This window comes from Electrona antarctica, assembly GCF_951216825.1.
Source record: "Electrona antarctica genome assembly, chromosome: 15".
Taxonomy (NCBI): Eukaryota; Metazoa; Chordata; class Actinopteri; order Myctophiformes; family Myctophidae; genus Electrona; species Electrona antarctica.
This window is the reverse complement of record NC_136796.1, coordinates 24,053,439-24,069,853: the sequence shown is the minus strand read 5'-3', so window position 1 is coordinate 24,069,853 and position 16,415 is coordinate 24,053,439. Positions and strand designations below refer to the sequence as shown.

General features: G+C 41.8%; 1 protein-coding gene across 1 annotated transcript in view; it reads right to left on the bottom strand.

Moving 5' to 3' along the window:
* Positions 1 to 15,000, bottom strand: part of LOC306937999 (uncharacterized protein) — a gene marked incomplete at both ends in the record, with an annotated part of 41,189 nt that extends 26,189 nt beyond the window's left edge. Inside the window, one exon of the mRNA XM_079522021.1 lies at positions 14,901 to 15,000. Within this exon, the coding sequence (XP_079378147.1) occupies positions 14,901 to 15,000 (100 nt within the window). The remainder of the gene's footprint in view (positions 1 to 14,900) is intronic.
* Positions 15,001 to 16,415: the final 1,415 nt, after the last annotated feature.

Sequence of the window (16,415 nt, the reverse complement as noted above, 5' to 3'; positions counted from 1 at the left end):
AAAGGCCCTTTGTGAGGGTACCTACCTACCCTAGGGGACACAGGGATAACATACACAGTCTAAAGTCCACACAGAAAGGCCCTTTGTGAGGGTACCTACCTACCCTAGGGGACACAGGGATAACATACACAGTCTAAAGTCCACACAGAAAGGCCCTTTTGCCAACCCACCCAGGGTATGGGCACTGATGATGCGGAGGACAGGACATGACCCCAGTGCCCACAGTGTCCCCAGCGGGAATCGAACCCAGGACCTTCTAGCTGTGAGGCTCTCATTGATTGTAATGCATTCCATTGAACTACCGGCACCAGTTTGCCTCCCCTATGGCGCATATCATCTGTTTTATCCTTGTTTATATAATCCTTGGCCCTTGACTCCTTCATTCACTCTTTGCCAGTTTGTAAATGCATGTTAGTGTGTTTCAGCTTTGGCCTTTTGTTTCCTTGCGTGTTCAGTGTTACTGGGTCCCGTCCCAGATTTTGTTAATTCTACCGGCTTCGTATCCTTTGCCAGTCTTTCAGTTTTGGACATTTGCCTGCACGCTCCCTTGGAATTATTTGCTTGTTGTGGACTGCCTTCCTTCCTTGGCGCCAGCCTCACGTTTGTAAAGCTTTCCCCTTCGATCGTTTTAATTAATACACTCCGTACTGAATCCGATCTGTCTTTTGTGGTACTGCACTAGTGTCCAACTCTCTCTGACGTGTGTGTGTGTGTGTGTGTGTGTGTGTGTGTGTGTGTGTGTGTGTGTGTGTGTGTGTGTGTGTGTGTGTGTGTGTGTGTGTGTGTGTGTGTGTGTGTGTGTGTGTGTGTGATACACGTGATCATACTTCATGCCATCGCATACAGTAACTAAGAGCCTATCAACTATGTGCGGGTGAGTGTTTATGTGCACTCTAGATCTGTATTCAGTTATAGGTCATATATTTTTTAGCAAGCCACAAACACATGCGCTCAAAGAAGCATGCGACTGTTACCTTTCACTGAGGCAGAGAGAACTGGAAAAACAGAAGAAAGACATGGAATTTATTTTGCTCTTGATTGATGTTGTAAAACAACCTCTTATGGCTGATTAATACTTGTGAGTTGTTACACGCAGTTTTCGTACACCGGAAATAGCACATTTACAAGCTGCGTCATGATGCCATGTGTTGTGATCTTGTTACGTGCAACTAATGATAATCACAGCCCATTTTATTCACAAGCAGAATAAAAAATTCTGGCAGGATTTATTTTTATGTAAATGCCTCGCAAAAACCACAACTTAAAATAGATCCACAAGCATCATTATTCAGCTCTGATGTGGTATGCAGTGATGTAACAACAGAAAACAAATACGCTGAGAATAATATGCTACTCTGATATATTATATAATATTATATTACAGTAGCTATTTCAGATTACAAATGAGCAAAGCTGGCTAAATATATAGAAATATGATAGATTATAAAGGACTGAATTTCTTTCAGTCGTAACTATGAAGTTATGTATAATTTTGACGCTGTTGTACGACAAAACGATAAGTCTGGCTTCATGTTCAAAGGTGACTATGAACTAATCATATAATGTACAGTGTACATTCCTCACAGATTAAAGAGGCTAAGCAAGTAGGAATAATCTTAAAAGATGGATTTGTTTGTGTGCTATAAATGCCACTGCATGTAATTCCAACTGAACTATCAAGGGAGGATAGAGCAATAAATAGAAATAACATAGATCAAAATGGAGCGGGCAGGCTTGGTATGAATTTAAACAGAGTCTGAACTAATCATGAAGCTGAGTCAGGCTGTCTTGGCAGGGGGGTCATTTTACAACAGCGTTTTGCGCTTACCGGTGCAAAACAGGGCGGAAAACACTGGAACGCTGATTACTTTCATCTTGACCATGTGTCTGGAAAAAAAGAAAAAGAAATAGAAAGGGTCAATTGCTTTTTTTATAGCAAGACTAAAGACTAAAGCTATAGAAACAAAATGTACATGAAAAGACACAAACTGTGCATTTGTTCACCTTTGATTTACGGAATTAGGCTTCACTGGGGTAAAAATAGATGCATAAAACTGACACATAAATATTTAAACAGCAGGAAACAACTTGGACACAGATTCCAGTGTACAACTGCACATCACAGTTCATGCTATGCTGTTTGACAAAGATTCTGTATTGGGTTTTTCCGAGTTCATAGTCCATAGCCACTAGCCGCGCTATGAGCTTGTAGATCTAGATCTGTTATTTTTGAATAGCCAAAGTATAAAATAAAGTGGTTAAAACCCTCCCGGTATTAATGTGTTAACTCCCTGTCAACAACATCCACCACCCCTTCTATCCTTCACACATCGATTCGTCATTGGACATTCCAGAATTCGGCCATAGCCACACACACACACACACACACACACACACACACACACACACACACACACACACACACACACACACACACACACACACACACACACACACACACACACACACACACACACACACACACACACACACACACACACACACACACACACACACACACACACACACACACACACACACACACACACACACACACACACACACACACACACACACACACACACACACACACACACACACACACACACACACACACACACACACACACACACATTGATTGATTGATTGAAATATGTATTAACAGTTTGCAGAATTACAGTACATTTCAAGCACAAACTCAATACAAAGGCTGTTAACTGTGAGTGGACGACCCAATTAAGCATTACACTTGTTTACAAGAGGGTCCACCATGTTCAATTCATCAAAACATTTAGAGACGTACAAATAGACACTTCTATATAGACAAAACAGAACAGGAATTCATCATAATGGAGGTAAAAAGGGAAAAGAAACATATACAGTGAGGGAAAAGGGGGGGGGCGGTGTGGGGGGATCAGATTTTACGGGGGCCAGTTTAGAATTGCAACCATCCGTAGGTGCCCTTTGAGAGCGGTTTTGAAGGAGTCAAGGGATTCGCATGTCTTAATGACACACACACACACACACACACACACACACACACACACACACACACACACACACACACACACACACACACACACACACACACACAGATGGACATTGGATACACACACGTATAGGTGCAGGTACCGGCCTGGCAGAGAAAAAAATAAAAAATGAAATAAAAGATTCCGAGAATGGTATGTGCTATAATATGCCTGTGGCTTCGCCCGCATCCGCGTATCTGTACATCATTTTATAAGGAATACTATACCAAGATGGCCTGCAGGCCCAAGGACACAGGATGTCACTGTTGAAGTACAATTAGTCATCTGCTTGTTAGAACATGGTGTTTTCTATCTTTCATATCCTATGTTGCCTACTTCTGTATCAGCTGTGACTCGCATAACTTCGAGTCACGTAATCTGTCTTGTGCAAAGTTATGTAATTATACTCTGTACATCTTTTGTGCCACTGTCTTGGTGTCATCTTGTTCCCAGAGCTTGTGATTGCTTACACAGAAACAGGGCAGCAACTAGGCTTATATTTTTATATAATATAATAATGATGATCATATGTTTTTAATTTATATCAACAAATCGACACAAAAATATTCAGATACATTTTGTATTAATTGACTAAATCCATTAGTCTTATGAACCACGTAAGCTCCGTTTTATACTCCGCCGATTTACAAGCTCACAACGATGCGTTGTTGGGAGCTTGCTGTGAGTTTGTAGATCTACTATTTTCATTATTTTACAAGCTTTTTGTAGTCAATTCTATTTTCCCCAGTGAGCACAGTGAGAGCTTTTAGGATCATGACAGAGGACTCTAAACCACAACACACATTTCTTGCCAAATCGGATGGTAGATGGTTTACTTTGGAATGAAGCCTGATGTAAAAGCTGTCAAGCATTTCGCTGATGCTCTTATACACGGTGACTTGCAAGATAGGGTTAGAACGGGCAAGCCCTGGTTCAAGGTATATTGGAAGTGCTCGCATTTTTACTTAAGTAAAAGTATTAATACCACAATGTAGAAACACTCTGGTACAGGTAAAAGTCCCGTAATCAAAATACTTGCGTAAAAGTGAAAAAACATTAGATGTACATAAAGCACCAAAAGTAAAAAGTAGTCAAGGAATTATTACACAATGTATTAAAATCTTTTGAAAATAGCAGATCTGCAAGGTGAGCTCATACATCGGCTATTTTCAAATGGAGAGATGTAGTGGAGTAGAATAGTACTGTATTGAACATTGGAAATACCCCAGTAAAGTGAAAAATAATTGTACGGTACTTGAGTAAATGTTAGACTTATACACTATGAAGTGTATAAAGTGTATAGTGTATACTATGAACTGAAGTGCCTCTTTGTATGCCACCAGACAGACAGACAGACAGACAGACAGACAGACAGGCAGACAGGCAGGCAGGCAGGCAGACAGACAGACAGACAGACAGACAGACAGACAGACAGACAGACAGACAGACAGACAGAGTTATAGGTACAGAGAAGGAAAGTACTGTCGTATCCAGCAATAATGGGCAAGAAAAACAATAAGAAGCAGCGTCAATACAGAACAAGTAGTATATATAATACACCTACACAACTATCCTGCATATGCAGAAAACACAACGCAAGGTTACAGTGTCCTCACCGTATCCCGCCCCAAAACAAATAAGGTGTCCATTACAACCAGTGCACTGCGAAAGAAAAGTGACAATATGTTCACTGCGCTAATACCATACAAGCTGTCGTCCTGCTATTGCCATCACAAAATAATTAAAAAAAACTTTCATAGGCTGTGGAATCTCCTTTACAGAAAAACAACAACACCATAATTGTTTCAATAAACCCAAAGCATAGCTACGACTAGGCCAACGTTAGACTGAGCAGTGACTCAACATAACACGTGGCATCACATTGTGAGGTCAGTGTTATAGATCAGTGGCTCAGGTCACCCCTGTAAATAACCTTTTCATCCACGGCAGACCTCAATTACATCGTTACTTTATTTATAGCATCTTTTGTCATATTAACGGTACGTAATATATCAATCTTTCCCTCCAAAGGCATGTCACGGGGGAAACTAGAGAGAATATTTGTTTCCATTATAGGACAGACTGAAAATAACTTTTATACGTTTAACCACTTTACCAAAAATAGCCGATCTACAAGCTCACAACACGTGTAACTTGTAGATCTGCTATTTTTGGTGAAGAGGCTGAAAAAGATCTGTTTAACACAGGTCCGTTTTACTAAGTTTAGAGGATCTAAGTGTTTAAACTGAAGGAATATTGATGAATTCCAAATATTATAAATGTATTCTGAGGCACCTCTGGACTTGTGTCCCCCACACCCACTGTGAGAAACCCTGTTACAGACTGAGCAGTAAATGAGCACAATGAGTGGCATCATATTGTGAGGTCAGCCAGCGGTTCCATTTCTCCTGTGGTGTGACCTGTCAATCATCTCTGTACTCAGGAGACACGCCATTATACTGACATGCCATTATACTGACAAAGTGGACGGACGGGGGAGAGAGAGAGGACGGGAAGGAAAAGAGGTGGCAGTTGGAGAGATAGCGAAAGAGAGATGGGGAGCGAGGAGGGTGAGAGTATCGAGGGATGGGCGAGAGATTGATTGATTGAATACTTTAACAGTTTTTTTTTAACAGTGCAGTGGTACGATATTACAATGATTGTTAAAAGGATAACACAATAAGCCTGAGGGGCTTGTTTCCATTGTGGTCCTGAATTCAACTCATAAAGGATAAGGATAAGAGAGGGGGCAGAGAGAAAGAAAGAAATAGAAAGAGGGAGAGCTTGAGAGAGAGAGAGAGGTGGATCTCTCTAATTGAGGAGTCACCATGAGTATGGCCAGAATCAAAAAGGTAAATAAGGAGGGAGAGAGAGATTGAGATGGACAAGAGCCAAATGGCACCAGACTCAGCTGCTGTCACCTCTCAACTCAACTGCACTGGATTAGATAAATAGATAGTGACTTGGTGAGTGAGAGAGGGCTTGTGTGAAAGAGAGAGAGAGAGAGAGAGAGAGAGGGAGAGAGAGAGAGAGAGAGAGAGATTTGGTTTTTCAAAATACTTTATTTAAAAAACTATTTACAATTTGTCATGTTTTACAAAAAAACTACACAGTAGCTTTAAATCCATCATTGTAACACCATTTTATCATAAACTCATCAATATTACACATTCCCTTAAAAAAATTGTAATCAATCCATACTCTGGCTTTCACCAAAGAATTAAAAATTGGAAGTGCTTCCTGTCCTGCACACTCCTCCACTTTATTTTTCCTGCTACTGTAAATGGACAGCTTAGCCTCTCCCACTATTAGATTCAACAATTGCCATTTGAAACAATTAGTTATTTTGTACCCCGCCCCAAAAATGAATCTCATTTTGTTCCACTCTTCACCAAACAAACTGAAAATACTGTCCAGAGTATCGAAAGGATTACAGAGTCTCTTACATCCATAAAAACAGTGAAACATTGTCTCTTCTTCTTCACAAAAAGGGCATTTGCTTAAAACTGTGGGGTTAATCATGGCAATAAACTTGTTCACTGCAATAGCACCGTGTAATATTCTCCACTGTAAATCCCCAGTTATTTTCCTTATAGGTGGTTTATATAGAACTCTCCATACTGGTTTTACATCACTATCCACATCCAGCTCTTTTCGCCACACTGTGTCAACCCTCCCATTTAAGAGAGAGATGGCAAGTTATGTGGGAAATCTAATGTACAGAAGGATATCGGTCTGTTTGATAGAAATTAGTCAAATTAAGAGGATATAAGTACAATGTTCTGTTATCCAACTCGACCAATGAGTGAGCAGGTATATACTCTTAAAGCAGGATATTGCTGATTGGACATAGTCTATGGAGGAGGGACAATTCCAAGACCTTCCGATTAAAGGATGGCCTCTCCTACCACTAGGCCAACCTGCCTGAACTAAACAGGATGGCCTCTCCTACCACTAGGCCAACCTGCCTGAACTAAACAGGATGGCCTCTCCTACCACTAGGCCAACCTGCCTGAACTAAACAGATGCATGTACCAGGAACTATCTGCAGTGAATTAAAACGTCTTGGCAGATAAAGCCAGCTGCAACTCACCTCCACAAAGGTTAAACAACTGTAACACTATTGATGTGAGCATGGTTTGTCAATAAACTCATCCATGTCTAGAAATTAGCCTCACACCATCCCAAGTTGGATGTATACTGTCTGTCCTAATGAGAGCAGGTTTCCCCATAACATCTATGAAGCCCACCTCATTTATAACATCATACCACATGTATATCGTTATTTATATATACATGTCATTTATAAAGCCCACGATATTATGTGAACACCAGCTTGACAACCAGTGGCTGAATGATGACATTCGGCTGTACATATTTGGCAGTGGACCAGAGAAAGTTGTGGAGTCTGACATAGATTTTTGGCATATGTACACACTGACTCAACATTAATGTTAGTGACCTACCTCCGATTTGTGCAAATGGGAGTCATTACTGCCGACTTCCCTACATAATGCACACGCACACACACACACACACACACACACACACACACACACACACACACACACACACACACACACACACACACACACACACACACACACACACACACACACGCACACACACATATGTATGTATGCCTTATCTAACAAAGGGTTTCAAAGTGATGTCCATCTTGTACAATAGCGCACTCTGTTCTTTTTCGCCGTTGTTCTGCCCGTCACGTTCGTTTCCATGCATATATTCTGTAGACATATGTTTTATTATTCACATTGATTGATGTACGGTAATGCACATATTTTAATTCTTTTTTTTTTTTCAAAAGAAATTTCTTTCCACCAAATAATGAATTATTTTAATTCTATTCATAACTTTCTCAACATTCATATTCCGACACTCGGCTTTTTTCTTCTTTTCTTCCATATATCACTCACTCATAATGTGTGTAATTGTTACTTGTATAGTACATTTCTCATGATGTGTAGTTTTTGTTGTGTGTTCAAAGTAATTTCCCTCTGGGAGCAGAGCCTGTAGTGAGTGAAGGCTTGAGTAATTTTGAGAGAGACCGGCTGCCTCCAGGATGAGATTTTGCTCGCTGAATGAAATAATGAGTCATTCGTTCGCACTGATACACACTAGTCACTGAGTGAGAGACCACCTCCTTCCTTCGGTGAACGAGATAATAGGTTATTTCAGCGACACAGGTGATGAGGGATATCTGAGACCGAGACAAGCAGAGCCGATCATCAACAAGGATCTGTATTTCAGTCCAATGAGGAAGCCCCGCCCCCCTGTGGCGTTTTGAAGCACCCGGAAGTTAAGTTAAATGACGCACGTTACGCACATGCCGTCACTGAATGTCCGTCCACCTCCATGAACGTGCTGCAGTTCCACTTTTCGCCAGTAGGTAGTGGCAGCTTCAACGTTGGATAGCCTTACTGGGGGCTTGGTTGAGCCTGGCATTAATGCCAGAGATAGAGGTTCTAAGAAAATGCTCTGTGGATGGAGGCATGGCAGATTTCAATCTTTGTGTGCTTATACTGCTTACAGTGAAATTCTGTTCTGTTCTGAGTTAAAATAAGATCAGATTTTACTGTGTTGGCAGAACAGTAAAACACTGTAGCGTAGGGATTTTCAGGGAGGCTTGTCCAGCTAAAAACAACTCTTATGTATACTGTACATGCAATGATGCAGCCCCTGGGACATTATTGACCTTTCATGTTCTTACTTGAACAGAAGCTTTGCACAGGCAGTTTATTCACTTTGTGTCTTAATTTCTCTAACTTTTTATCCCACAATTTCGCAACCCATTTTTTCACCCAGTGTCAATTATCTAATGTAATCCTGGGCGCTACACTTCCTCTACCAACCTGGGGGGGCAGCGGACTGACCTCATGCTTCCTTCTATGCATGAGGAGTCCAAGCTGCTTCTTTTCACCTGACGGGAGAGTTTTCCCGGCCGGACGTAACGCGTGGAAGGAACACGTTATTCCGACCAGTTCCTTTCCCCTCCATCAGGCACGATTACTGCATGTTTTTGTGAGGGTACCTACCCTAGGCCTAGGGGACACGGGGAGAACATGCAAACTCCACACAGAAAGGCCCTTTCGCCAACCCCGCCTCGGGTATGGGCACTGATGATGCAGAGGAGAGAACACGCCCCCAGTGGGAATCGAACCCAGGACCTTCTAGCTGTGAGGCGACAGCACTACCGACTGTGCCACCATGCCCCGGAACGTCCCCCTGTGTCTTATTTTCCATTAAAGGGATAGTTCAGATTTTTTTAACTTAAGTTGTATGAAATACTTGCCATTAATATAGTGGTTGCAACTGTATTAATTGACTGCCCGAGTCCCATGGTGGGAGTTCTGCTCTGGTTTTGGTCAATATTAAGTAGTTCCGGCCCTGGGGCCACGCAGTAAAAGTAAATTAATCCACAAAACGAACGTAATTTGTATTGTTGACCTATTTCTAAAATATTAGCGCGACTTTCGTTCAACTTTGACCCCTCTATCACATGGAACTATTTTTTGGGTGTAGTGATATGGACACAAAAAACATAGTTCTGTGTGATAGAGGGGTAAAAAAAGAACGGAAGTTGAACTAATATTTTAGAAATAGGTCAGATTAATTTACTTTTACTGCGTGGCCCCCAGTGCCCCCCACAAAATGACCGGAACTACTTGATATTTCACCAAAACCAGAGCAGAACTCCCACCATGGGACTCGGGCAATCAATTAATACAGTTGCAACCACTATATTAATGGCAAGTATTTCATACAACTTAAGTTCAAAAAATCTGAACTATCCCTTTAAGGCAGATGGAAGGAAAGCAGAGAGTCTGAGTTCTGGGCTGTGGTGAAATCCTAGGCCACAAAGCGTATATGTGACATTAAAGACATTAAAGAAATAATTTTCACTTTGAAAATAATAATAGATATTGCATTTTCAAATTTCCACATTCCTGCAAACTGCATTAACTGAGGTGTTGGTCTATAATAAGAGTATAAAACGGGTTCCAATAACGGTGTGGCTCCCATGTGGATCTCATATTGAGACAGCCTTGACTCAGCGGGATGTTATAAAGTTTTAGTGAGGCATTGTATAGTAAGCAAAACTATCTCTCACACAGCAATGACAATAAAGGTGCTTACTCAACTTTTATCATTTATTTCTGGCTTATCGATGATGTCATATTGATGATATTAAGTCATCTTCAAATTTGGACATGATTTCAAGTAACCATATCTGAGACAGACAGACAACAGACAGACTCAACAGAGCCATACCGATATAATCTTTCTGCCTATTGACAAACCAACACTGACATTTAAAATGTTGCTACACATTATACACAAATGACTGTATTAGCCCTTCGCCCACCAACATAACATACTTTAAATATTCTGATGACACTGCCATTCTCGAACTGCTTCATGACAATAACTCTATTACTGACTAAACCATTTCTCATTTTAAAGATTCAACCTGTTCTGTTGTATTGTTCCGCATGCATCTTTACTATACTGTCCATGCCTAACAGAAACAAACTTTTCAGTATTACCCGGGCCTCAATGCTTATAAGATCATCAGACTTCCCACACCCACACTTTCTGATATGAACAATGAGGTCATCACACGCTTAGCACTTTCAATAACAAATTACATTTATCATCCCCTGTTTCGCTACTTTGAACCACATGCCATCGGGGCGAAGATACAGAACCTTTAAGTGGGAAAGGGTTCATTTTAACACAAGTTTTGTCCCCTCAGCCATTGCGGTATTAAAGAAGGTGCCCAGTCGATAGGTTGATTTTTTTTTTGTACAGTGGTGACCTCATTATGTATTGTATTGTTTTGTGCTTTATGGTTATGTGTTGTTTTTTGTTGTTCCTTTTGGAACAGACTGTGAAAACGAATATCCTTCGGGACAAAAAAGATTATTATTATTATTATTAAAACATCAATCCAGGCAGAGACATTGCAGGAGAGGTTCTGATTCAGTTACTGTAAACATTTTAACCACAGCCCTATGTGAAGCATCCATGTTTGTTTGAATGGTGTAATTATTATGTTTAACAGTTCAATTAGCCAATTGCATATTTGGGCAGTTGTGTGCTGTCATGGTCCATAAATCATGGATTTAATTCAAGGACTGTCAAGCTTCATAAATCTGGAGAGGTGACATGGGGTGGTCCTCTATGATTATGAGTATAGTGTAGGTGATTTGCTTTGTCACATTTCAATTTTCAAGCACTTTCATTTCCTCTCCCATGCGTACAGACACACAGAGGAGAGGGAATGGATGTGGTTTATGGGATTATTTTATTTTAATGTATTAGAATTGCAGAATCCCAGAATTAAAAGTGGTGTCTGTGCAGCGTCTGTGCGCACAGCACGCACACTGGTAACAGTGAAGTAGGCTATACATAATACAGCCCTATTATATGTATAAGCAGCAAATAAAGTTCTGGCAACTTGATGCAATGAAATTGGGATTTACTTAGCCAACACTGTAAAGTCCTGTGTGTTAATTTAACCCCTGTAATGCAATGTCCACACCGAGCATAACTGTAACAATACCCTCGCGGCCCTCCAGTGTGCCATATTGCCAAGACCATTGACCAGATTTTTTCTTCCAGTGAAAAGATGTTCTGGACTAAAAGTGCATTTTATACGTGTGGTGGGGGGCTCAGAGTGAGTCCGCTGGGGAAAGTAGGCTTTCTTCATAACAAAACCTTTGTATTGGTGAGTAGCAAAATCATTATTTGTATTTTTGCAGAAGTCGAGAGGCTGTGCTGCACGCCATGCGAGGGCAATGCATTGAGAGTCCCATAGCTCTAATGCAACAGCATTAGAGTGATGGACCAGAGCTAATCTTAAACCATTGTTGCAGTCATTTTAAATCAGAGCACTCGTGGCTACAGGCAAAGAGCCCTTTAATGTTATACGTAACATTAATTTATACAATATCTGTCTTTAAGTAGGATTGCATGTTATGGGAAATTAGATCAGTCAGTCTACTCTATACAGAGATCAGGCCTGACACATTTATTTGACACAGTGTCCTTCACTCCCATTTACGACACATTCTGCAAGGTTAATTTAATGCCCCACATAAGAGTAGCCTGGCTAATAAGCTGCTGTGTATGGATCTTGTTTCCCGGGGGGTGGGTTCAAACATTTTCTCTTTGACGCAATTGGTTAGAGGTACTGTCAGTCAAAGGTCTCAAGCATTGAATGTCACTGTACCAAAGCCCGCCTATATTGCATACCGTGTCCCGATTGGCCACACCAGTTATCTGGTGTAGGAAATGGGCGTACAATTGAGCCTCTCCAGACCGTAATCCGCCGGCAGCCAACGAATGATTCGGTCTGGTTTATTAGCCAGGCTAACATAAGAGAAGATCATAGTTGTTAGATTAGATTTAGTAGAAGTCTACAACTATACAATTCTGGGCATGTCATAGGCATGCACACGTACGCACGCACGCACGCACGCACGCACGCACACACGCACACACACACACACACACACACACACACACACACACACACACACACACACACACACACACACACACACACACACACACACACACAGCCCATCTACAAGCTAACAGAGTGTCACATCGTAATGTACTTTGAGCCTATAGATAGGCAGCAGCATATTATTAAAATCGGGATCATTGTGCGTAAACAGCTCCTATTTTTGCTGGGCACCCCCTCCTCAATAGACCACTGACCTAAGAAGACCTTTTAATGGGTCTCTGGTGGCGAGAGGTGTGGAAACAACAAGCTCATTCTGTCGGATCTCATCACCCTGACTGACAAACCTAAGTGCCCTCTCTTCTCACACGTAAGGAAGAGGAGTGACATAGCCTTCATCCTACAAATCTTTATCTCTTTCATCTCCATGTCATGTGCTCTCTCTCGCTCTCCCTCTCCCTCTCTCTCTCTCTCTCCCTCTCTCTCTCTGTCTAATATATCTTCATAGCTATGAAGCTACTTTGAATGGCAGGTAGGCTACACCCACGCATTCCTCTCAGAGACTTCCTCATATGTGCCCAGGGACACATTAGATTAGCACATCATGAACTTGATGAATTGCATGCACTCACCAGCACCACGCTACATGACATCATCATACACCTCATACTAAGGACCATGCAGGAGAAAGGGGTGATGACCCCTTTCTCCTGCATACCCTAACCAGTTCTCAAAGTGGGATCCGACCAGGGACACCAGGGGTCCCCGACACCAGCCTGTTAAAATGGGGGAGGCCTACATGACATTTTGTAGGTAGGCTACTTGACGAGCATTAAAACTGCTTTTAGTCTAATGTATGCAATGTTTTTCATATCCTCATTGTCTTCTCATCTCTCTCCCTCCCATTCATGCAGCCCATAAAACCGATGGAGCAGTGATGGTGCGACAAGGGTGTGTCACTATTAATGCCTCAACTGGGACGTCGGGGGGGGGGGGGGGGTTGAACTTGACAAGTTCACCAGGTAACGTGGTGGGGTGCTGACTAGAGAAACAACTGCAGCCCGAGGTTGTTTGTTTTTGTCTCTTCCCCCGTGCGTATTTATATTTTATTAAATTCTCTCTATGCGCGCGCTTTTCTTGCACGTAAACCCTCGCTCCATCCCTTTTCCTTTCTCTCCTTTCGTAATCTGTAATGACACGCCAGGACGCCACTGACTGCCAGTAGTACCACTGACCAGAAATAATTAACCCCAAGCGTTCCAAAAGACTTCAGCTTTTCCTTTCTCTATAGTGTTTGTGTGTAGTGTGTGAAATAACGCAGCTGGTTCTGTGTAGCGATCTCCATTTCCACAGTCCACTGGGGAGTGGGGGTGTCCGAGAAAATACCCCTAAATAGATCTGGAGGGTATCCACCACACTGTGGTGGAATACATAATGCACCACTACCACCACAAGCGCACAGATATATAGGCAATAAAACCGCAATAAAAGGCTGCAAATTTACAGCCTTTTATTGCAAGGCGTCAATATCACTTTACCAACACGACACCCGGCCAATTCCAGTGTTATGAATTTGATCTTGAGAAATAGGCCTAGAGATAGGCTACAGTTCAAGAAAGACTGCAGAGATGCTGTGTTTTTCATGTAATATTCAGTGAAATGGGGACGACGGACGCCATCTAATGCACAAAAGCTTTTTCACCTGAACTGAGTTTTGTTTTTTATCGTTCCCATTTCCGCGGCCACACAGCAAGCACTTCCACCACCTACATGTTTGAAAAGCCGTGGTTTCGATTAATGTGACCATATAATTATCCGACTGCCATTTAAATAAAGAGCCTATGTCGCTGGTTAAACGCCCTAAATAAACCACTATTGTTATTCGGCATTCCAACATGATAAAATAGGGAAAGGACAGCACATTTAACCCATCAATGTCATGCAATGCAAAACTGAAATAAAATAATCGATTAGGCAACACACAGAGGCTAAAGGATGCCGGCAATTACCTTTGATTAGCAGGCTTGAATCCCCCCAAAACAGCCTGCAGCTGGAGGCGGGCGGGGTAGCTACTATACCAGACAGGGAGTGGGATGATATTCGATAAATCGTCGTTGTTTTTCTCCTTTTATTAATTTCTTCCAACCCACTTCGAGCCCCCAACCCGACCAAAGACTTGTGATTAGCTGGAGGTGGAGGAGTGCTTCGGGTGATGTCGGCTTTTGGACCATCTGAGATCGGCGACACTCGGGAGTGTTCGTCAGAAAGCGATAGTCTTTTCTTTTGCTCAGCGCCCGCCACCGGCCACTGCAGGTTATCCTCAGGTGATCCTCGCACGCCAACAACAGGCGTCCGACTCCGAGTCCTCACTGACTGACCGATCATTATGATGCGTCGTTCATCATTCACTGTGTCTCCAGGTCCAGGAATATAGTAGCCGTCACGTTCCGTCAACCGAATGATGATAGATGGATGCATCATGGCCATGCATGGATCTATAAATCACGATAAATGCACAGAGCCACAACCACAATCCAACCAATCCGCTCACCACCCACTGTGCTATTGACTCACTCACATGCAGCGCAGTAGGCTAATTGCACAACAAATATGTCTCAAGTTTCCAGAATAACATCCGCATGCCCTTGGCTTTTATAAGCTGATATTGTCAGGCGATTTCTCACCTCACAACATTTTCTCTGGAACAACATTGTTGTAGCAAAAATCAAATCCAAAGAGTTGGCCACGTATATGTTCCCAATCTGTTTGGTGAATGTTGTCATATGCACGGTTTGTAGCCTAATGTAGGCTTTTATGTCCAAAGTAGGCTACAGTAATTCCTTTCAGAAAAAATATTGTCTCATGCTGTTATTATTTATTATTCAAACTCAGGGACGTGCACACATAGACCTTAAAGGGGGCTTGAGCCCCTGCCCTTTTACCCGTCTATAAAACAAATGCCCTTTCCAGACCACGGATGCAGCATTGCATGCAGCATGCCGCAACGCGTTGTGAGCTTGTAGATCAGCTATTTTTGTCCAAAAGTGCCCTCTTATGAGATTTCAGCCCCTGCCTCTCTAACACTCTCTGCACGTCCCTGTTCAAACTTGATGAAAATATGTGTATTAGTGTATAGCCTATGTATAAGAATAGGCCTATTCACCGAAAACTGTTCAGTTTCTGGAGATGTCAAACTGAGAAGATACAGTAAACTGGCTATGTAAAACAACCATAAGGGCCAGGTCAAATTTCAACATTTTAAGATCCTCTGCTAAATGTACTAATTGTATTATTTTTTTTGCTACATTTACAGACATTAATGTTCTTGTACCATTTGCAATCATAGAAACATTTTCTCACCTATCTTTTACTGAAATATCCCCGACTGACTCTTTCTACTTTTTAAAGCTTGGGGATCTATTATTGTGATAATCCAGATGATGGCGCTCTTTGAGTACCGGTAATTTCATTAATGTGTTTTATTCACAAAGGTTTTCTAAAAAATCACTACCTACTGCAGATTCATAATTTTCTCCTATCTTAGTTCTCTATTTAATGTACAGTATTAAACCCTATAGCCTATTTCATTGACCAGCCCTCCCAGGGGTATAGCCTATTGGCCCTCCCAGGGGTATAGCCTATTGGCCCTCCCAGGGGTATAGCCTATTGGCCCTCCCAGGGGTATAGCCTATTGGCCCTCCCAGGGGTATAGCCTATTGGCCCTCCCAGGGGTATAGTCTATTGGTTAAATCACAACTAATTAATAAGCTATTGAAACATATATTTGTCCCCTAAAACATAATATTTATTTTGTGTGGATATGAATATTCTAGTTTTATTGTATGTATTGAAGTGGCATCATGGCATAAATACATTCTGGTATTGCATTATGA